Below are 23,647 nucleotides of genomic sequence, written 5' to 3'. Positions count from 1 at the left end.
GAACTCCTGCCTGGCACTTTGCATTATGGTCTCTTTTGAGGATAATTCTATGGCACATAACTGTTTAAATCAAATATTTGGAATCTACATTTTCTTCTCCATAATTGTCACTGTAACCAACTAGTTTACCAAAAATTAGTAAGAGCACAATCTCAGTAGTCTTTCCTTTCAAAATATCCCAAACCAAGAGTGACAACAAGATCTCTGGTGGACAGTGGTTATCATGACATCAAGTGACCACAAGCACCAAGCACAGTGAATGACAGGTCTACTGATGCATTTTTAGAATTCCTCTTTTAATCTGAAGACATAGAATTCTCAAATCAAGCTTCTGTTAGGTTTACATACAGAAGGAAAATTTGAAAAGGAGAACTTAATTTTTACATTTTCAAGTACTATCTCACTACTTAAATATACTCAACCTGAAGCAAAGAACAACTATTACACAAGTCGAACCTCTTACTGTAAGATTTCTTCTAGTTTTCCCAATCCAAAAGCAAGATTTACCTTTCTCCAGGCCTCTGCAATAGATTCATGTAAGCCATAAGGAATTAACATCTGCAGGCCTTCACAAGTTCTGTACATTTGACGACATATAAAAATGAAAGCTCCTTTAACAACTGGCAAAAGCTCAGATCCAGATAAAAGAGAAAGGTCATCATGAAGAAGTTTCTTTGTGAACTGAACAATTACATGAGCAGCTGTAGGACTAGAAATAAAATAACACATTTAAAATGTTGTTTTGCAGTAATCAATAAGCCTTGAAGCAAACCCTCTGACTAAACTACTTTAAATTTTTCTACGGCAAAAGAAAATACAGAAAGAGACTATGACCCACTATGGAGAGAAAAACTATAACTTGCTACACCAGTCAGAAGAAATGTACAGCAAGTGATTTTACTTTGGCTAATAGGTCTACACAATGCAAAAATACATCCATTGTCTTCCATCCAGCCCACATGACCATGAACTACACAGACTCTGTGTTTTAGAGGAGTCCAATTCTGAAGAGTAACCAGACAATCATTTTTCCTTCTGCTTAATCAGTGTTACATATATCACTACAAGATAAAATTTGTCCTTTTTCTTACTTTTTCCTATCCAAGATGTCCTTCTCAAGTATTCTACATTTGTAACGCCAAGGATAACTCTTTCTCCAAAATGCTATCTTACTACCACCCCCTTAAAAACATAATTCTGAGACTTCTCCACTTAGAAGACATACACTCCAAACATCTTCAGGACCTGCAGCTTAGCTATTTTCAAAGGCTCATCTCAATTTTATTGCTGTTTCAAGTTTTAGCATCAGCCAACAATATACAACCCATAGGATCACACTGATCCTAAATGAGGCACAACATTACACATGTGAGCTTCTTATAAAGGATCTGTCTCTACTAGCTATACTGAGAAGTGAATGCTACATTAAATCTATTCTTTCAATAAATTTGATTTATTTTAATATTTATTCTAAAATCAAAGAAAAATGGAGAAGAGAGGCCATTGGTCTGAACAGTAGCACCATGAATTTTCTGGAATTACATTCAGAGAAAGCAAAGTTCTCACATGAATTAGAAAAATAAGTAAAACATGGAAATCTCCCTTATTATAAGTATTTCTTTACATTGTCATTTCATCCAGTTCTACACATAAATACCCTCATAATACATTCTCCAAAACACTTAGTACTTTACTTTAGAATCAGATACATTACTCCTAACATAAATAAAATTTATCACATTATAGATAAATGAAAAAAGAGAAAATGAGTCTATAAGAATAATGTAATTCATAGAAGTGCTCACTAATGCCATTCATTAATGCACTCTTACCTATCTTTGGAATTTTTTTCATTTTCCCCATACAGAAGAAGAGAAAGAACATCTTCTGAAGCAGTAATCCTTGCCAAAATGTCAGCTACATCAAACAAAGTGGCTTCGAGACAATTTATACACACCTATTTGGAAGAGAGAAAAAAGGAAGTTTTAATTTTAATGTTTTTGTGAAAGCCGTTTTTTCAAGTCTGTCTTAGGTATCTGAAGGTCACCTTTCTGATGATTTCTTAATGGCTTAAACATAGTAAGTAAACAGCCTATGTTCAAATGCCATCACAGAAATCTGCATCCCAAATGCCACTTTTAATTATTTTAGCAGAAGTTCAATGACTGCACAGATACAAAGAACAGACATTTCTAAACTTTTTTGCCCTTCCCACCATGAATGTGGAAAGGCTCTTGGTATGCCATTTAAAGGTGTAAGAACAATAGTGGAATCAAGGTGAGAAACATGCTAACTCCCTCCTTGATGTACTGGCAACTCTTTGGCTAGAAATGGAATTCCAGTTCCCAAAAAGATCTTCTATGCCCACCTTGCTTGAGGAAAGCCTCCTCACTGGGGTAAAGAAATAGTCCTCTATCAATTTCTTATTCACTTCACAGCACTGTATGACAAACACGCTGTAATCAAGCAGACTTGAACATTTAACACCGGTATTCAGACTAATTGGTATGGTTATCATGACTAATGAATATACTGCCCAAATTAATGTTAAATTTGCCATTGCTTATTAGTAAGTGATGTCAATACTCCATAGGTACACAAGCAGAACTGGGTGCTCCATGAAGAACCTGTCAGGAAGCTCTGCAAGGGACAAGAAGCCAGGAGCTGAACATGGTAAGAAGGCAGGCAAAGGCCTTGCTCACCATCAGATGAGCAGGCAGTCCCACCATACCCCAGTAAGGTCCAGTGATAGTAACCTGGTGCACCTACCAGTTCAGATTCCCTGTACAGTGATGAGGGAGATCCAAGGTTAAGCCAGGAAAACAAGCTGGTGAGTTGGAGTCAACTCCAGACACAGTGACCAGTATCAAACACAGCCAATGATCACCATGCAACTGGATTTACAGTGAAAAAGTAGGACTGAGGTGAAGCAAACCATGTCTGAAGGTCAAGGTTCAGACCAATGGGACAGTGGGCTTCACTGCTGCCACAAAATAGTACAGGCAGGGAAAGAGAACAGGGTAGAGATGTGCCAAGGGCCTGACAGCAGCTGTAGTTCTGTATGACTTAATGCAGTGTCCTAAAGGTGCTGGGCAAAACTGTTCCTGTCCATATGCCTCAGTAATACAATCAAGATACCCAGAGCATCCCTTCTCACCCAGGGACTGAGAAACACTACAAATTCCTAGCATTTATGCATAAACATGCTAAAAAAGGAGGAGGACAGTTTGCAAAGTGAGAAGTTCTGTGTGGTAGCTTTCCCCTATCGACACCCAGGACAATAACATCAAGTCAACAGTGAGATGAATTTTAGGCAATAGAGAGCTAGGTGAGACTACTGTTTCCAGTAACACTTGTTAAATATTTAGTATGTCAGAATAGGCAATAAAGCACAACTCTGCTGAAGTTAAAGTTCAACTGCTTAAATCTTTTCCACTGTTTTGTTAATCATGAATGACAGCTGGTCTCACAAGAGAAATTATTTTAAAATACCATTCAATCCAGCTCCTACTTCTTCTCTTATAGGTAGCTTTATATTTTATATAGTGCATAGAAGAAAAATAAATAGCCTTCCTACTTTAAAATCTAAGGAATGTACTATTAATCCTGGTGGGTCAAGGCAACCCAAGAGAAAGATACAATTTTGACTTGTTCTTTTCAGTTCAAATTTTCAATGACAGACAGTTAAAAATCTCCCTGACCTTTTATTTTCAGGTCAGTGGGTATAATTCTTCAGGATCCTAAGAAAAGAACATTTTGGGCTGTCACTATTCCTTCAAGTCTGTTATTATTTTACTTTCTCCATGAAACACCAAAAAAATCTGTAAATAAAAAAAAAAACAAACCACCAAAACTATCATACTTTGTTTATTTAAAATGTGAATGCAATCTTCTGCACCAGGTATGCTTCAGCAGCAACTCAGAGGTTGCAGAGTCCAAAAGGTCAATATTGCTGTCCACAAACTGATCCTTCTGACAACTCCTGCTCACTGAGTTTCTCCTCCCCTCTCTCCTACAGATATACAATACAACTTTGCTTGAAAGGCAAGTAAGGCTTGCACTTATCCAAGTGAACTCAGAACCCAAATGTAAAATAACAGCATTGTGGTTGCTCATTAGGCCCACCATAAAACCAAGGAGCCCCACATGCAAGTCCAGAGCTACCCACTCCCCAACTCCAGCTGAAGAAAGAAGCGTGCATGGCCTTAGCCTTCCCTTTGAGACATGCATGGTCCATAACTAGGATTACTGGGTGTCTAAGAAGTGGCAATGGCTTTGCTGGGAAACAAAACCAGTTCAAATTCTTGTAAAAGAGAAAGAGGGTAATTCTCTCTTTTTCTATCTTTTTTAGCTATTGGTTTGCCAGATGTAATACAAACAATTTGCACTTTCACTAGAACGAATATGATACATTCCAGATTCACAACACATACACAAGCCTCCTGCAGCTACATTGCAATAAATATTCCTGGACATGAGCTGGTTTTTTATTAGACCAGTTACAAAGTCATAGGAGGGTTTACAATTTGTTAAGAGTTCAGCTACTTAAGAGAGATAGCTGAGCAAAGCAGAAATAACAAAAAAAAAAGGGAAGATGTTATTTGTTGAGATAATTTATTTTTAACTACTAATGTATAATAAAGAAGACAGAGAGTTGTATACACTTTAGAATATCATGTGACCACAAAGATTGCCAGGGGTATTACACAGGCCTCCATGACAGCAAATCAATGAAGTATTGCCTTAGTACTGTTTTCAGATTTAGCCATCAATGTTCAAAGCACATACAGACTTGGTCATTTTTTGTCCTTAAAAAAATTTCCACTATGTTTTTGCTATGTACAGTAAAAACTACACAACATTAAGTGTTAGTCTTGCAAAAGCATCCATAGTTAGCCTTATATAAAATGTATAAGTAATGCTACTGTATTCAGTACAGAAGAGCCCACAGAAGAGTTAAGTTATTGGCATGATCAAGTTTTTACAGGACTATGGTTTTAAGATTTAGAGAAATACATACTTTAAAATATATACTTGTAACTGGTTGTTTACACTTTGAAAGAGCACTGGAATATTTCTGTATGGGTAAAAATATTTTCAGGATTTAATATGAATAATCTGTTCTGGAAAATAAACTGCACTGAAAAAGTCAGCAGAAGGATACTGACAAAATTCAGCTTTAAGAACGTAGATTAGATATTTAAGTTCAGGACCTAAACTGAGTTTTAGGACGTAAATTCGAAAATTCTTAGCCAATAATTTCTGCCAAAGCCTTTTCATGTAAGACACCTCAGGCTCCTCCATGGGCATTTCAGACCCACAGCCTGTCTTGAGACTTACAGTCACCTAGATCAATTAAATCATCTCAGTCAAAACAAAAGCAACAGGACAGACTGAGACTATAACTAGATTTTGAACCACCTACAGACAGACAATGTTTCCCAATATTTTCATAATTCTTACAGAAGAGTTTAAAAAAAAGAACAAAAAAAAAAAACCCTCTTCCTTCTATCAATTCAGAAAATAGTAGTTTCCCATAAAGAATTAAATATTTTACATATAATACTTATTGAGAACACTTAACTTCAAATTGCCAACTGAATCTAAAAATAAAAATAGGTTGCCTTTCAAATAGCAGGTAAAGCAAATATTTATCCAAGAAATATTGCAAATGACAGAAGAAAAACCAAAACCAATAAAAAAAATTAAGCAATATTTTTGTACAGTCTCACTACAGTATAAATTTTGCTACCATTCACAAGACTTGAAGAAAACCAAGTTTGTCAGATCAATCATAATGACAGCTTAAGCTAGTTAATGGATACCACAATAGCTAATGCAAAAAATACCACAGAAGCTACCATACCACGTGAGTAAATAAATCTAACACAGAAAAATGGTAATATTCTATAGATGTAAAAATTTCTTGGAAAATTACTACAAACCTCTGTGCCACTCAGCAAACTTTGAACAGGGTGAAGTAGGGCATCTATCACTGCATCTGTATATAAACATTCAGCCACACATCCTGTTTGATCACAAAAAACCTGAAGAATCTCCATAACAAGACCTTCTGGAGAATAACTGTCTGGTGAACACAAGAAATATTTATTTATATTTTAACTTACACAAATATCTATATGATTTATGTAGTTGCTTCTGAACTACAATTTCGTTAAACACTGATTTAACACGGAGGAAGGAAGGGTAAGAAAGGAAAGGAAAAGAAAAATCTGTACAAATAACAGACACAAATTAAAAATTGCAAAATAAGTTATCCCATGGTTCATTATAATTATACGTATTAGCATATAATGAAAAAAAAAGTATTTACCTGTATGTGCTGTCAAAGCTGTCTTTGGGTAACTTGGAGAGTAATAAATAAGCTGAGTAAATAATACCAACATATCGGTTATGGATACACTATCTATTAAAAAAAAAAAAACAAATCACAGGAAATTAATCTGCAAATTGAAGTATAACTTTAATTTTCCAAATAAAATATATTTTGTGAATATATGCAAAGAATGCTTTGCTGTATTGAGGAAATCAGCTATGTGCGAGTAATAAAGCAAAGGACACGCATGTCCCTGGGACTCTATTGTATTTCATGATCAACTTACAAGCCTTGATCTTGGCTCTCAGTTTTGCCAAGTGAAATTTTACAATGTCTTTCACTGAAACAAATGTCAGCCAATATTTGAGAATGGTCAATATAGGTGGCCATAGAAAAAAAGCATTATCTTACTTTTAGATTAGCTGAAACAACTGGAAAAAAGACAGGCTGACAGACAACTCCTTCTCAGATCTGAAACAAACCCAACAAATGTAGCTAAATGCAAGTTGGGAACTATTGCTCCAGGTTTAATCTAATAATGCTAATAAATCAGACAACTTGTGAATAAATAGTTGCTATCTATGAAGTTGAGAAGGACACTATTAAGAAAACAGCAAGATTGTTATGTTTGTAGGGGAGGAAAAGCAGCAACCACCATCCACGGATCCCTGCTTGAACGGTATTATACAGATAATCCATAAACGACAAAAACACTATATGAGTAGATGTTTCTTATAAGTGCTCTACACTGGATGTATCAAGTCCTGATCCTCAAACCAGAGGGACAAAAGGGAAGGCTCAGAATTAGTGTCCAGTAAAGTTTTCAATTCTACACTGAAGTAATAGAGATACTAAAGTAATGGAATACTACAGGTGCCCTCACACACTTGCACAACGTATCACTCTCTGTAGACTTTTTGGATGTCTGAGGGCTCTTCCATCTCATATCTTCTGTCCTTATTAACACTTCTGCTCCATGGGTACCAAACTATTCTTCTACCATTATTTTATCTTAATTAATAGGTTAAACTCAGAGCACTTGTTTTCAATTTGCAATTAGCTTGAAATCCTGATTTTGTTTGACACCTGAAAAACAGTTTTGGTCCCTGGACATGTCTCTCTTCCAACCAATTACATCAACTGGTTTGACAGAAATATTACGCACACTTACACACTGATTCAACTGCCCTTCAACATGAAATTAATATATTAAATATATTAATATAAATAAATTAAAACTAAATACATAAACGATCTACTCAGCCACATCCATCAAAGATTAAAAAACTACGCAGGTGCTCAAAATTACCTATACCATCTTTATGAAAGTTTCCAGGCACAAAATTGAACAGAATGTTGTTCTACAGTGTCCACAACATTGGAATGAAAACATATATCAACTATGGATGAAGTGTTTCTCAACAGGTTCCATTTTCCTCAACCTTCCCCTTACCTTTTCTATTTTTCAGCTGTACTGGAAAGAGATTCTGGCCTTCCTTATAGATCAACAATCTTCCTAAGAGGCACAGTGAATGAACAAAATAGATGTACTGCAATTCTTGTCCAGTGTAAGAAATATTCTGCTTATCACCTTTAACAATAAAGCAAAAAAATTAGAAATTTACTCTTAGTTTCCTTCACAGTACCTAGTTACTACCTGCAACACAAGTGGATCATTTCGTATATAAAGACAGCTTAAGTAACTAACCACTGCTACTAGTGTCCTCTCAAAAGACAGTCATATAAGATTTTGGGAAGAAAAACAATGGACGCAATGTCTTCCTCTCGAGGGAGCACGCTCAAAGACCTAAAGAATGTGGATATATATGCATATTGTGTGAGACATACAAAGATACTCACTGCAGTGCTGCTGGAAGAAGCCACTGACTCTGGAACTTTTATTAACTTCTGCCTTGCAAAATTCAAAATAATCAAGACATTGCTGGACAGCTGCATTAATCTGTGGAATAAAGCACAAAATAATAAACTACTTGATATTTTACAATAAACTCATTCTCTCTTTACGCAAGTACTGTCCTTTAACACAAGAACTTAAATATCCACTTTAATGACCTCATATTTCGGTGCTTTGGATGGATTAGCCACCAGGAGGCAAAATTTTAAAGGGTATTAAAAATACACTAACATTATTATTATCATCACATGACAAGCATTAAGACAATCTATGAAAAAGAGTACAGAGAATATGCAAGTGGTTTGAGAAGCCAACGGCAATCTGTGATTTCCATATTGTCATTACTATGGAAGATTTTCATTTTCCACAGAGAAAAACTCTGTCTTGAATACACTCGCTGAACTGTAAGTTTGGTTGCTGGGTGTTGACAGTGATATCACTTATCTTCGCAGAAGAGGTGTATCATTATCATACCATTATAATCTTACCAAGGTATATAAAAGTTTAAAAATTATAAGCATGGTTTTAGCAAGGAAACACAAAGCATATTATTCTAGTTCCAGTTGGCATTAAGTTCATTTTTTCTGTTTTCTTATGATCTGAGAAGAACACTTAAATTTATTACAGTTTCCAGCTGCCAAGATTTATTCACAACTGTAAGTAAAATATACAGACAAGCACAATAAGAAAAAACCCCAGACTTAATCAGATGTTTACCCTGTGCTTATATATTAGATCAGACTACTCTGCTCATAGACTTTCTATTATAAACTCTTTGTTGCATGGAACATACTTTATTCTATGCTCTGTTCTATGCATACAGATAAACAAAATAAAGATCTTTTATAGTTGTCTGTATCCTTTTCTCCCATCTTAAGGTTTTATCAGTCCCATATGTTTTACATTATATTTCATTTGTATTAAAAGATTTTACAAAACATAGGTAAAGTCCTGTCTATATGAACGGATCTCGTATCCATATTCGTCTTATTGAAAAAAAAAGTCATTTCCATCCCAGTGTAGAGATCTGCCCATACAAAATATTTCACAGGATTAACATCTATATTACTGAATATATTTTCCCATTTTGATTTATCTTGCTGACATTTTGAATCCTTAGTGCTTCATATCACAACTCAAAGAACACAATTGTGGCTTTCTTAGTCTCTTTCCATCAAAAATCCGAATAGAGCAGAGTATTTATGATATTTTTTCATGCACCATTTCCCATTTTTATGCATTTTTTGAAATAACTCTAATTCTAATAATTCTAAATATGAATACAACATAACAAACAAACAAATAATAATCCTACTTAAACACCTGATATAAATATGCTGGTCACATACCCTTCTCTGCATTTGCAATCATTCATTTAAGGAAAGACAAATATGGGACAGAATAAAAGGAAAAACATTTGTTCCAACCACACTGCGTAAAAGAAGAGTAAGTTGCAAGTAAATTTGCCTTGCTAAATCATATAATCATAGAATGGTCTGGGACAGAAGGAATCATCTAGTTCCAAACCGTCACATGAGCAGGGACAGGGACACTGTTCACTAGACCAGGTTGCTCAAAGCCCCATCCAACCTGCCCTTGAACACTGCTAGGGATGGGACATTTACAGTTTCTCTGGGTAACCTGTTCCAGTACCTCCTCACCGTCACAGCAAAGCAGTTCTTCCTAATAACTAATTTAAATCTACCCTCTTACAGTTTGAAGCCATTACTCCTTGTTCTATCAATAAATTTTATTTTATTTATAAAATATATATAGAATATATAATCAATAAAGAGAATATATAATCAATTAAGAGAAGTACTTACCAAGGATTTATATTTCTTTTCCAAAAGCCTAAGTACCACTCTTCTGCTGTAATATGCATGCTTAAATGACAAAGAAGATGTAATGTCAACTGCAAACGTGCTTTGCTTTTTAAACAAAAAAGTAGACATTTTGATCTCTGATTCTTTTCTATTAGGGATCCTGTGCACAATACATACTCAATGTATTGAACTCCAGCTCATGCAAATCAGTATTATACTCAACTGAGACTTTTGTTTGCAGTTCGTTTCAGATGACAAAAAAAATTACATTAGAAAAAAGTGTAGTAGAACATTCAGTAAAACAGAAAACCAATAACTACTGAAATGCTAAACTACGTGTTTTGACATTCCCATGTAAATCCTAAGTTTACACATGGTAGGCTGCAAAAAGCTCCAGTGTCCACTGGAAGTTAGCAAGTTGTGTGCAGTGTGTCATATATAACTGTACTTTCCTGCTCATCACTTCTTCCAGAAAACTACTTGTATCCTTTGATGGCTGTCAGTCAATTATACCAAAGGGACTGAAAGCACAAGAAATACTCAGAAATTCTGTGAAAACTAGTAACTGAACAGAAATTGAGGGACAGAGTAATATTAAAAAGCAGTGGAAATAAATGTCTAAAAAAACCTCAGACTTTCTTAATTACAGTTCTTGGTATAAGTTGTTATAGGACACAACAGGTCTGTGATGTCATAACTCAGACTTGTCAAAATACATCTTAGACATGAACAAGTTGTTGAGTTGGGGATTTTTTGCTTACCGTCCACTTTTTAAACCATACTGCTTTGATATCTAGCAGAGCCAAGAAGTACACGGGACCCAAAAAATCTGGACAGGCAGGATGATTAGGCTCGTGTTTTACTGACAAAAGTGACAAGGTACTCTCCACTACATCTTCCATGTACCTTATGACACAAATAGGAAAAAATGGACAGAAACCAAAAATTTAAGTCTTTCCACCAGTAATATTCAGGACAAACTTCTTGTAAATCCTTGTTCAGATAAATCATAAATATCAACAATATTAACTTTATCTTGTAGGGATATTAATTCTTTGTAGTACCATAAATAAAACTATCATGCATGTATAATCTCCTAAATTATTACATCTTTTGTAAGTGCTAAATATTACTCTTGTTACTTTTAAAACATCCACATTATTTTTTTGCTCAGAAGTACATAGAACACTTCAAAAGCTAAGTAAGCAGCTTAATATGACTACTATGCAACTTCCCTATTCTAATTTTCCCACTCTCTATTTTTATTTCCCCTATTGTCACTGACCAGCCATCGTGCATCCTGTAATCAACACTTTGCTAAAATTACATGCATCTAATTATACGTCAAAAATTATTAAATTAAGAAACAGTTACATGGTTTTGAAGGTAACATACTTTTCTGGATGCCGAATCCAGGAAGACGGTGCTTCCTTTTGGTACTCATTTAAAAGGCGAACCTGAAAACATAATTATTAAAATTAAAAAATAAGTATTGCATGATGTTTCAGTAATGATAAAAAAGGTACAGAAAGTTCATTTATACCTTTTTAAGTAAACTATTTATATCTGTGTTAGATACATCCAGACCAGCTGAAATACGAAGAGAGTATTCTCCAGAAAGAAAGTACAACTCCAAGTGTCTTGCTAAAAAAGAAATAAAGAAAAAAACACTTTACCTCCATGACAACAGTGACAAAGCAGACTGTATTATACTGATTTTCAGGAATTACATGAGTCATGAAGTCTGAAATATAATTAAATGCACATACCTAAACTTGTATAGACTTCTCTTGTCATATTAAATGGTGAAGAAGAAAAGGTTTTTGCATAGAACCTAAGAATTTTCTCCTAAGGGTGGAAAAGCAAGCAATGTATTAAATACTCATGTAACTGTGTACTACAATTGCAAAATAATTAATATGTATTGGCATTATTCTTAATATTACATATGACTCAGACATCTGTAGAGATGCTAAATATGTTTTATAAAAATATACAATTGGGGATCACAGAAATATCCGCAGTCCAAAGGAAATTTTACTCAAATACTTTAACTGACAGCACCAATGCAAAGCCTCGCTGAGATACAAAGAAGTAGCTTAAGGGACACTATTCTACTCTTTCATTACGCCTCAGAAACTTGTAATTAGCACTGTTTTAAAAGAAACTGTAGAACTAAGCTGAAAGAGAAACATATGACAGCAGCTGGGGCAACTTTCCTATCTATTTTGTAATTATTTTAAAATTCAAAGAGAAGAAACTAATTTTAATTGACATAATAAATAATCTAAAAGCAGCTTAAGCAGCTGCCATTTTTTTCGTTAGCAGTGCCTGTGTAATATTACTATGTATCATTTTCTCATCATCACAGAGCATAAGCCTGACTTAAACAGAAAATATTAACATGAACTATTACAGAATAGTTTTGTCAATTTTTTACATGTCATTTTGCTATAAGAAAATCAAACCTCTTCATTCCCATTAAAAGATATGGAAATGAGTGCCTAAATATTCTATCAAAAACCTGTTGCAATCCTTTAAACCAAGGCTTACTGGAATCATGTAGTTCTTTCACTTAAAAAATAGTTTATGTGACCCATACACAAATAATAAAATGCCTTGGAACCCTGCTGGACTACTTGTAATACATATGTAGCTTCTTACACCTCTTCATTACTCTTTACTATGGGTACATATCTCATAACCATATAGAAAACATTTGCTTACACTGAACGTTGCATCAGGATCCGACAGAGAAATCGTCAGATGCTTACGCAGATTTGGCCAATTCTCAGAGCTCAGTATATCAGAGGGGGGGGCAAAGCACAGCATCTGCAATGCTTCTTGTCGAACCTGAAGTGGTCAAAAAGACAAACACGACAAATCCATTCAGAGCAACCTCTCAAATACATAATTCACAATATAATTTATAGGAACGAAAGAAGGAACAGAACCTGGTTGTAGAATAGATAAGGAATTCTAGAATATTTATCTTCTGCTATATTTTTTATGGTCTTTTAGACAAAACACTACATCACTGAGGGGAAAAAGCATGTACTTGGAGAAGCAACAAAACCAGTTTAAATAGGTTTTCAATACTGGATGCAAGGTTTATGTTCTACTTTCTTCTTGTAATCAAATATTTTGTTATCAGGGAATATAGCTCTCTAAATCTGTCAGTTAAGGGAAGTGGACACTTCCCCTTATTAGACATTACTTTTTACCGCTGAATTTTCATCAGTATTGTATTCTAAATATTTTTAAGTAACTTTTCACGGTTCTATTCACAGACAACTGTAATCTCTAGTAATTTATTTCATCTTACTAAAACAAACTACAGGAAATTTTAACAATATTTAATAGCATCGGACTTTTCACCTGGCTTTCTAACAAAACTCAATCACAATGTTTATACCAGTTCCTACCTACTATGCTTTTTTCAACTGCCAGACAATCCCAAACAAAACGTACTGAGACAGCACGCTCAAACTGGTATCTCTCCAAGCTTCTAAAGTAGCAGCAGCTGTTGCTGATTGCTGGTTAGAGACACAAATTAATACTGCCACTGACAGGAAAGCAAACCTAACTTGGACTTTATGCATTCCATCTGGCAGTAGCTCGTTGGCAAATCAGCAGGCATCTCTCTCTTGTGATAGGGGTAACTCAAAGGGTAGTATGGAAGTTACCAAGAACGGCAAGGGACACATATACAGGACAAACTTTATTTCTCACAGAACAACTTTTTCCAAATTAAAAATGCAAGTCTATAGTACATAAACTTCTAAAAAAAATAGATACCTGCTGCAACACTACTTTTTGAACCACACAGGTACAAACAATGAAGTACTGCACTGCAGAGTAATTGCTGCACTGAAGCCAAGATACATGAAACAACAAAGTTTCCACTTATTAACACAGTAACTTTTATGTACATAGAGCCCGTTCTCCAACATGCCATAAACATTCATTTGTATTAACATTTCATTTCTGCTTTTAAACTCACTTCCTTAGGCTGAATAGGGTCAAGCCTCTCTGCGAGTAGCTGCAATTGTTCTTGACTCATGAACGCATAACTCTGCAACACACATTATAAAATGATCATCAGTATATTTTATTAAACTGAACAGCAGAAGATTAAAATCATCAGTCTTCCTGATATCTAATTTACTTTTAATAATTAGAACTTCAACATTTTTAGTAAATTAACAATAAAGTCAACATTCAAAATGTTTTCTGCTGTTTGCCCAAACTTAAATTTACCACAGTGAAATCAGCATTACACATTTTGCTTTGCTTTACTCGAAGTTTCCTGTATCTTCATAAAATCCTTTACAATAATTTATTCAATAAGCAATATAGCATAGTGCAGTAATCTGGAAATGAACTGCATGTAACTTGGTTCCTAAACTAAAAGAACAAAAAGTTAGATAACATAGTGCATTTACCGTTATTTTATCTTTTGCTATCAATACTTGGACAGGTACTTCAAAGCAGATGGCCATCATATTAACCCCATCTAGCACATGCTGCCTAAAGGTTAGTTGGCAAGTGAAAGAAAGGTAACTTGGAAGATAGGAAGAATGAATCTTTTTCTAGGGCTGTTCTCAATCTCCACTCAATTTAGCAGTACCATGCTTATTTCATAACAAAGAGAGAAAACACACTGTACTTGGTTGAACGAGGAGTCACTGTCAGAACAGTTGTCTGTAAAATAGCCACTCTGACGTTCTTTCTTTGTTTTACTATCCAGCTCTTTATTATGCATCCGATCTTCTTCAAATTTGTTAATCAAAGATTCTACCACAACCATCATGACATTCTTCAAAGCATGCATCATTTCTCGGTATCTTCAAAGCAAAGATGATTTTAATATTAAAGGACATAAAAATCACTATGTAAAAAAAAATTGCTAAATCATAAATAACTGAGTATGACATAAAGCTAATTGGACCTAAACTCACTGAATTTACAGAAATTAATGAATACCAACTGCAAATCCAAAATGCGCAACAAAATATGTATGTACTTTAAATGTTTCAGATAACTGTATCTTAAAATTATAATAAAATTCCTTTTTTTTGTCCTTCTAAAACCATTCAATGAAATACCACTAGTATAATTCTGTTCTGGGATGTTAAGAAAGAACAATGTAAATCCACCAAAAGGGAGGATCTGTCCCTGAGAAAACAGGACAGTTTTCATTTTTGTTACTGTTTATGTTTCTTCTAGTTTCAAAATCCAATTTTTCTTCTGCTATAAGCCCCAAGCAGACTCAGTAGAAGAGAACTCATCATCCTGATTCAAGATCTTGAGTAGAGGACATGCACACAAAATAATTTTCTTTCAACAAAACCAGGGGTTTTCTAACTTACATAAATTGAATAATATCCACAGGGACACAATTCAAAATAAAAAATGCTTCAGGAAAACACCCTATTGTAAAATGTTGATATTTTATTTCAAATTATTTGTTTACTTTAAGGCTACTTTTACTTATTCCAGTCATCAAAAATATGAATTATCATATTGTGCTTTAATATCCTCCTGTAAAATTAAAAATATGAGATACAGACATATTTAGTTCACTGGAGTTTCTTCTACCAATTTTAATGAGCACAAGAACTCTAAGGTCCTGATCCTTGAAACAATATGATACAAACAGCGTAATTTGAAAAACAGTCACCCCAAGATCTATTTTCCAGGTGAAAGTAAAAGCCTTGGTTTTTTGTTTTCTTCCTCTGCAACACATAAAAATGACCACCGATGTTAAAATCTTAAATGCCACAAAAACTTCACATATTTGCTATCAGTGTTTTTATGAAATAGTTCATAACCTTAATTCCAGCGTGAGACTAAGTGTGACAAATTGCAATGTAAGCTGGGAATATCTGAACTGCTTAGCACTGACTTTTGTTACCATTTCAGAATTATTACTGGTTCAGATTTTATTTTTTCAAAATGAGTTATGGAAAAGAGAAAGGATGACTAGGACCAAGAAGAAAGAGAGTTGTGAATTACATGTATATACTCACTCTTTTGATTCACGGGTCTTCTTAGTAAGATGTTGGACAAGTGTGTCATAGCCAGATATTTCACTCTGATTTTGAGAAGTAGTATATTTTTCTGTTTCTTCTTCAATCACAGGTCCCACGGTATTTTTTATATATTGTCTAAGGTATTTCACAAACTCATAGCTGCAAGAAATACACAAAATTATAATGTAACAGGTACCCTTGACTTCACCATGAAACATTTTCAACATGATATCAGCATTCACTATCTCCTCTCTTAGCAGACCTGTTACTTCAAGGCAAAGGTTATGACTTACATAGAAGTACACTTCAACAGTGAATAAAAACACATTAAAGTCTGATTTTCTTCAATATGGTAATTACCAGCATATTGCAGGAAGAAACAATACCAAATAGTAAAAGTCCACTCAGAAAAAAGAGTAAGGTTTTGTAGACAAAAATCACAGAATATCAAGAAATTTCAAACTTAAAATTCCAAAGGAAACATTATTTGGAACATCCTGAACGTATCACTGTCCTACAGTATAACTCTCTGGTATTATTATTTACGTGTTATGCACACAAGATTAAAAGAAACACAGAAAACTCAGTTTATAAATTAGAGCAGATAAGCACATCTAAGGCTTATGAAATTCTACGTCATAACAGTATGCAAAAGATCTCAGTCAAACTGACAAAACTGCCATCTGTGATTACGTAAGGAAATTAGCACTCTTATGGACTCTTATGATCAGATGCTCACAGAAACTTGTGAAAACAAGAATGAATAATCAGAATGGGATTTCCAACTAAAGACTCTCCCTGAGTCCTCCATCTCGGTATTAGCTATAGGTATTGCAACAGGGTATATGTTTTTGCAGTGACTGCTTCACTCTGAAATACAGAGCAATCACATAATTATTCATGCCACTAAGTTTATGTCTTCTTGATGTCCTAGTCTAGATCTTCTATATCATTCTTCCTCCTTAAAAATATTTTGTAACAATTCAGTATTACAGCAATGACAGATCTACTTCTTCACATGCAGAATCAAGTCAGACTTATCTAGTGGGGCTTACAAAGGAAGCACGATGAGGGTTGGTGTTAAAAAACCTCTAACAGAAAATATGCTATTTATATAGTTTAAAATCCTCAATTCAATTTTCCTTTTTATTAGTTTTCTGAGGATCTTCAATTTCTGTCTTTTCTACATCAAAGTGGGAACAAAGGATAAAGTAAGGCCTCAAAATCTGGTAAAATTACTGAGTCAAAATAAGCATGAGGCAGAAACAGTGCTGATCAAAATGCTAAGCTGAACTAGAGTATTGGACAGACCAAAAGCACACAGTACTAATAAGGAGCTTGCAGACTTGGTGGATGGGTTAAGGGTCAAGGAGAAAGTTTCTTAATGGCCTCACTAAGAAAGCGCCATAGAACTTCTCTGACCTTCCGTGAAAATCAATCTGCACTGCTGTGGGGGATGAACGAGACACGAATACCCCCAGAAATATTCCAGCATCAGAGAGTAATGCTCATGGTCTGCATTTAAAGCATCATCTGATTTTCCATTAAATGTAACATAAAACCTTCCTCATAAAAAGCAAATATCTTTAGGACCTCCATATAAGAATATAAACATATAAGAAAAAAGTAATAGATGTCATGGTTTCACTGTTCTAAAGTAAAAAGCTATGTAGGCATTGTTTCCACCAGCTGTAGAATTTACTCCTTCAACCCAGCTATTCTCCTATTACGTTCTCAGAAGAAATATTGACAGAAGTAATTTCATAGGTTTTTTGTTGCTTGAGCTTTTTTATTTTACATATCTTCTTTTAAAGAAAAATGTTTTTCTTTCAAAATTACACGTAACTTTCAATTAGCATCATCTTTGATGTGTTTATAACCAAGTCCTTTTACTCCATGCTTGTCACCCAGGAACCTGGTGCTCAAAATTCACAAGAGTGCCAACAAAAGCATCACCCAATACAATTTGTAATACAAATTAAAATTGAGCTAAAATACATTTTAAAGAATCTTCAGAATGCACACAAGTTTCAAAGGTTTAAAATTATAGTGAAATTTTAGATAATCCCTAGCTCTATTTAATTTATTTACTTTTACCTAACTTCTACCACTGACAAAGCAATGTTAAAGACTACATAAATTTAAGAGGATGAAGGTAGTGCCACTTCTGAAAAAAACTGTCAGGGAACGAGCTTTTTCAGAAGCCGTCACATCGCAGAGTTCTGGGCCTTATTAAAATGTCTTCAACATCATTTCAGCTCGATAGTCTCTTGGCTTGTCATAAAATGCATATTGAAAATCCCTGATGTAGTAAAAAAATAAACAAGTCAGAACATCACAGAAAGTAAAGAGGAGTGTGCGCTCCAGAAATCTAGATCCCATGTAAGTGAGGTCATACTGTCAAGTCTGATTTAACAGAAGTATGATGGGGATACATTTCTGCTTTATTTAAAAATAAATTAAAAGAATAACAAGATAAGATAAACATGTTCAGTTCATGATTAGTTCAAGATAAGACAAACATGTTCATGATATACATGATAAAATAAACATGTTCAGTAATATACGCCAGACAGAACAATCAAATATGAAAGCCAAACAACCTTCTGAAAATTTACTTTATTTTGAAAAACAAGATTATACTGCCTAGCAAGTGTCAAAAACACTGATAGCCTTCAGTGAGGATTTCTTCTTGCTCCTCTTCATGTGCACATTTAGTAGATTATATGTCTACATGCATCAATTGACTGCTAGGTAGTTTTGTAAATTCCTCTCTCATAAACAGCTCATAAATTACTGTTACAGTTAAGATATACTACCAAGAGTGGAGGAAAAAATGCAAACCAGAAAAATGGCAAAATTAATTTTATTCTCTAAATTAGCATCATCTGAGAGTTGATTATTGACAGGAATATCTGTATATATAAATACATACATATTTGTAAAGCAATATGAATTGCAGACGTTTCCCACGAATAATACAGTTTAGCACATATCACCTTCTTCAAAAAACTAAAAACAGTAAAAATATTTTACTTGTGAAAATTCTCATCCGTTTCCTCCAAATGCAGGAGAATCTCTTCTGCACATTCTACTGATGGGGCTCCAGTGATTTTTTCCTTTACGCTCTGCAGCAACTGTCTAAGCATAGACTGTAATAGAGCTTCATCTTCACTTGTAAAGTGAGACATCTGTAGAAAACAAACAAAAGAAGAACAAGAGCTCATAGTTCAGGGGCTTTCCTCCCCTCAAGATGCTAAGAAAAGCAAAATTCCCTTAAATTATCAATTTTTTCCTGTTATCAACAACGAGATTTTCTACCAAAAGACACGATCACAGAGGAAAACTTCACACAAAACAAAATAATCAAATCAGTTTTAATGAAAATCCTGAAATTGTAGCACAATATTCTTAAAAGAAATATCACATTAAGAGAAGTCTGAATACTCGAATTTGTAGTTGCTTGAGGACTTGTCCATCAAATAGTCACAAGACTACACTGTATGCTAAAAAAATAAAAAGGAGGCAGAGTTTTACAGGCATAATAACTGTATATTAATAAGAAAACTCTACAAGTCTCTCAGCTACTTCTCATCCAGTTCTGATTTTTGGATCCCTCTATTCAGAGCTGTTGCTGTGTCCATGACAGAAAGTGCTGTCAGCTTCTGAAAGGGCAGGTGGAATTATCAGATCTGTTTAACTTCCCTGTGGTAATCATCTGCAGTGACCTGACAGAGTTCTGTCAAATTAAACTTCATCTACTGGGAAAAACTGGGAGGAGCAGAAGCAGTGAGAAAATGGAAACATCTGTCAAGTCCAGAAGACAATCAGTTAAATTCTCAAGGGTTGCAAAAAAAAAAAGACAAAAGCTTGATTTTGATCTTGAGTAATTAATTAACCAAAATTAAGGGCTTAAACATCTTTATATGCCAATGAATACTTTCAACCCTCAGTGGGAGTCCTAACTTATATGTTTCTAGTAGAGACCTTTGACTTTTTTTAATTAAAAAATCAAAGACTTTCTAAGCACCTGTGAATAAACAATACACACACTTGGAAGAGACAATACAGTCAATCACAGCTTCAAACTTAAACAGTATTAACACACAACCCCCTAAAAAAACCCAAAAAACAACCCAAAGCCATATAGCACCAGCTGGTGGAGTTACCTCTTATGAAAAGTAACAGTTCACCAAGTTAGCAGTTCTCTGTAATAAACAGAGCAGTTGCTGAACATTTTATTTTGATCAAACATAATTCAATATTAACTCAATCATCTTACCAAAAACAGCATTAAACTAAATTCAGAACAAACAAACAAAACACTGTAAATCCCTTGTAATATACTTACTCCTGATTTGCTGTCCTCTTATAAATTAGAATCTCAGGATATAGTCTATATAAACCTTAATATTGGATAATATCCTAATCCCCTGGGGTAAAAAAATCACTTAGTATTCTGGTATAAATAGGCATTTTTAAAAGGTCAAATTATCCAGGTAGTAGAAGGCAGTCGGTGCAAAGCCCCACTGAAATTGTTCATGGAGACAAATCAAGAGAATATCTTCTTTAAAAACTCCTGACTTATGTAATCACTAACAGAGATACTTATCTTACATTTGTAAAGGTTTGTGGTTTGTTGTGTTTGGTTTTCTGGTGTTTGCTTTGCTTTGGTTTTTTTGGGTTTTTTTGTTTGTTTTTTTTTTTTTTTTTTCCCAGTGGGCATATTCCCCCATTCAGTTTCCTGGCAACGTTTAAATTATGGTTTTCTCCCTAAAAAAAAACCTTACCCAAAACCCAGTTTAGGTAGACTTTTCAAGGTCAAACTCATTTTGCCGGCACTGCCGCACAACTGCAAATCCCGCCCTCCAGCCCACGGGACGATCCAGAAGCGACCCGTTTATCCTTACACAAGCCTTTGCTTGAGTAGGACAACGAAAAAAAAGAAGTGGCAATTTTAGCAACAAACCAAGGACAGCACTTCCCAGAATACGAGCAGTGCGAGAGAATTCCTACCCCCTCTCGAGCTTTATCGCCCGCCACTCAGCTGCGCACCAGTTCTGGGCAGCAACCAGCATTCTTAGGGCCACCCACGTACGAGCAGAGCAGCTGGTCTCTTTCAAAAGCGTCGGCACAAGCTAAACCTGGCCAGGTGCTCCTGTCACGCCGTCGCTGACGGCGCGGTCGGGCTCTGTCCGGGCGCCTCGGCTGTCCGCCGTCCGCGCCGCGCTCCCCCGGCCCCGGGAGCCCCGCACTCCTGGTTCCGCCCAGACTCCGGGGTGTCGCCTTGCGCGCCCCTGCCCGGCTCCCTGGCCCTGCCCGGCTCCCTGCCCGGCTCCCTGCCCCCTTCCCGGCGGGAATCACCTCGCGGCGGTGGCAGCCCTTGGCAACGGCGGCGGCCGCTTCCGAGTCTCGCAGGACCCCTGGTAACATCGCGAGAGGCCGCAGCCCGCCCGCTCCCGCCGCCGGGGGTGGGAGGGCGCTGCTGCTGCGGCGTGTGGCTTTGAGGGGCCCGGTAAAGTTGTGGTTCTGGGATGCGTTTATCCATAAGGTGCTCCCCACACATTCAGTTGCTGATAACATGGACCTCCCTGTCTTCAGGTTGGTGTGTCAGGGCTCCTGTCTGTCCAGCCCGTGGTGGCCCCCAGGTTTTCCGCTGAAATCGAAGGAATACAGTCATGCTGTTATTCCCAGTTTTTATCAGCAGGGAAGCAGATTGTAACAATAAATAAAATAGTGAATGGCGAGGTGTTTTTCGGTGCTCTATAACTCTTCATATCCTCCTGTGACAAAGGAAATATTACCAAAAAAAGAGCAAATAGTATTTTTTTCTGTTCAACAAATAAGTGCATAACACAAAACAGCAACAGCAGTTTGATTTGGAATCATTTCCTATTAGTTCAGATACAAAAATCCAGAATTTAGTTAAAATAAAAACTCATAATGAGTTTGTCAGTGCTTTCATGTAAGGTGATACATTGCACATTATTATCCTTGGCTCCTACATTTTTCTAATGATTCTGATAACGTCAGTAATGCTAAGCTTCCACAATGACATATTCCTTTAATGTTAATCTTCCACGTAATGCTAATCCTCCATGGTGATATGTTCCTCTAAATGGATCTGTAGCCCTTTCAGTTAACAGAGCTCTACCTCAGTGTGGGGATCCACTTGCACAGTAGAACTGCTGGCATGCTGGGGCCAAGCATGTAAATGGCAGTATTTCCGCCAAAAAGTGATGATTCAGGAATTGCAACATAAACCTGTCTTACTGCTTGTTCCTCAGCAACAGGATTTTGATCACTTACAACAGAATTGTTGTGGTACCTTTAACACTGATCTCTTCAGTGCTTTGAAGTGGCCAGGGCCCTCAGGTACCCACGAAACAAAACTGGAAAAATTGTCTGCTGACTGCTGCTTGCAAGATCTTCAGTACACTCACCAGAGTCCTGTCAGCTTGCCCATGCAGTCTCTCCATCTTCTATAAAGTCACTGTTTGGAATGGGCTACAAGTGACAGCATCTTATTCCTCATCCATGCCAGGCACTTCTTTCCCAAGAAACAGTGTCATTTGCTTCTTTTCTGTCCTCATACCTACTTACAGGTGCTGTGGTACAACACTTCTAATTTCTCTATCACTTCACAAGTGCTGATTCAAGCAATAACATCTCAGTTTCGTAGCTGATATGGAATAAAGAAATGCAATGTACATGGTGTTCAGTCTTTAGTCAAAGAGCCTGTAGTTTAACATGCCCTTCCTATCTTATAAAACACCCTATAAGAAAAATTGCACTTGTAGTGGCATAACAGCAAGATGTCCTCATGGTACCTGTGGTGTTTCTGAAATCCTTCCATTCCTTTCTACCCTCTTTCACCTTCTGTATTTCACCCAGATTCGTTAGCCACATGTTTTCAGCAGTTGTAAGCTGGGGCCCTTTCTCACGAGCAAAGCTGGCTCAGATGCCATTTGCAATGACCATTACAATGCAGCCAGGCAGATACTCTGTGAGGGTGATACTGCAGAGTGAACAACACTATTCTGAAATGCATTATGTTTACACAGATGGAGGTCAGTCATATGAGAGAGGTTTCAGTCACTGTAAAATTGCTCATGTGGATTTCACATTGGTGAAATTCCACTCTATCTTACACTAAGACATCCTTCTCATTGGTAAAAATATTCCAAATGTTCACTCCCAGTTGTCCAAACAGGAAAACCTGGCTCCTAACCTCAGCTCAGGAAGGCATGAGATAAAAATAAGTCTTCTTAAGATTTCAACATTGCTAGAAAGTCTTAGTGCTGATTTCCATAATTTTAGAAACTTAGAGGAAACAAGAAATGCACAAGTTCTTAGAATGTGTAGCATATGATATAAGCAGAGTTCCAAACTGTGAAACATTATAGGAATGTAATTAAAGTGTTATAGAGAAGTGTAATTTAATTTAAAAGATTCTCTCCCCATACCTTGAACATGTCCCAGTATTTGAATTACCAGTTTATTACAAATTTCTGTAAATTTAAAATGTTCCTGC

The 23,647-nt window shown here is 35.8% G+C and overlaps 1 protein-coding gene across 8 annotated transcripts in view; it reads right to left on the bottom strand.

Annotated features, from left to right (window-relative positions):
• TBC1D32 (TBC1 domain family member 32) overlaps positions 1 to 21,597 on the bottom strand; it is a 79,709-nt gene extending 58,112 nt beyond the window's left edge. For 3 of the 8 annotated variants that reach the window (XM_032683088.1, XM_032683094.1, XM_032683096.1), the window contains exons 1-17: positions 21,478 to 21,597; positions 19,150 to 19,304; positions 16,111 to 16,272; positions 14,748 to 14,925; positions 14,082 to 14,153; positions 12,806 to 12,931; positions 11,848 to 11,926; positions 11,622 to 11,722; positions 11,474 to 11,535; positions 10,840 to 10,984; positions 10,079 to 10,138; positions 8,198 to 8,297; positions 7,791 to 7,928; positions 6,335 to 6,427; positions 5,946 to 6,088; positions 1,833 to 1,957; positions 508 to 709 (exon numbers count right to left, since the gene is read on the bottom strand). In XM_032683088.1, coding sequence (XP_032538979.1) covers positions 508 to 709; positions 1,833 to 1,957; positions 5,946 to 6,088; positions 6,335 to 6,427; positions 7,791 to 7,928; positions 8,198 to 8,297; positions 10,079 to 10,138; positions 10,840 to 10,984; positions 11,474 to 11,535; positions 11,622 to 11,722; positions 11,848 to 11,926; positions 12,806 to 12,931; positions 14,082 to 14,153; positions 14,748 to 14,925; positions 16,111 to 16,272; positions 19,150 to 19,304; positions 21,478 to 21,546 — 2,010 coding nt within the window. In that variant the 5' untranslated portion in view covers positions 21,547 to 21,597. Of the gene's footprint in view, positions 1 to 507; positions 710 to 1,832; positions 1,958 to 5,945; positions 6,089 to 6,334; positions 6,428 to 7,790; positions 7,929 to 8,197; positions 8,298 to 10,078; positions 10,139 to 10,839; positions 10,985 to 11,473; positions 11,536 to 11,621; positions 11,723 to 11,847; positions 11,927 to 12,805; positions 12,932 to 14,081; positions 14,154 to 14,747; positions 14,926 to 16,110; positions 16,273 to 19,149; positions 19,306 to 20,463; positions 20,547 to 20,903; positions 21,456 to 21,477 lie in introns of those variants that run through there. The other 5 variants (XM_032683090.1, XM_032683089.1, XM_032683092.1 and 2 more) reach the window with 5 other exon arrangements.
• Positions 21,598 to 23,647: the final 2,050 nt, after the last annotated feature.

This window comes from Chiroxiphia lanceolata, chromosome 3, assembly GCF_009829145.1.
Source record: "Chiroxiphia lanceolata isolate bChiLan1 chromosome 3, bChiLan1.pri, whole genome shotgun sequence".
Lineage (NCBI taxonomy): Eukaryota > Metazoa > Chordata > Aves > Passeriformes > Pipridae > Chiroxiphia > Chiroxiphia lanceolata.
The sequence above is the reverse complement of the archived record's forward strand: the minus strand, read 5'-3'. Positions and strand labels throughout refer to the sequence as shown.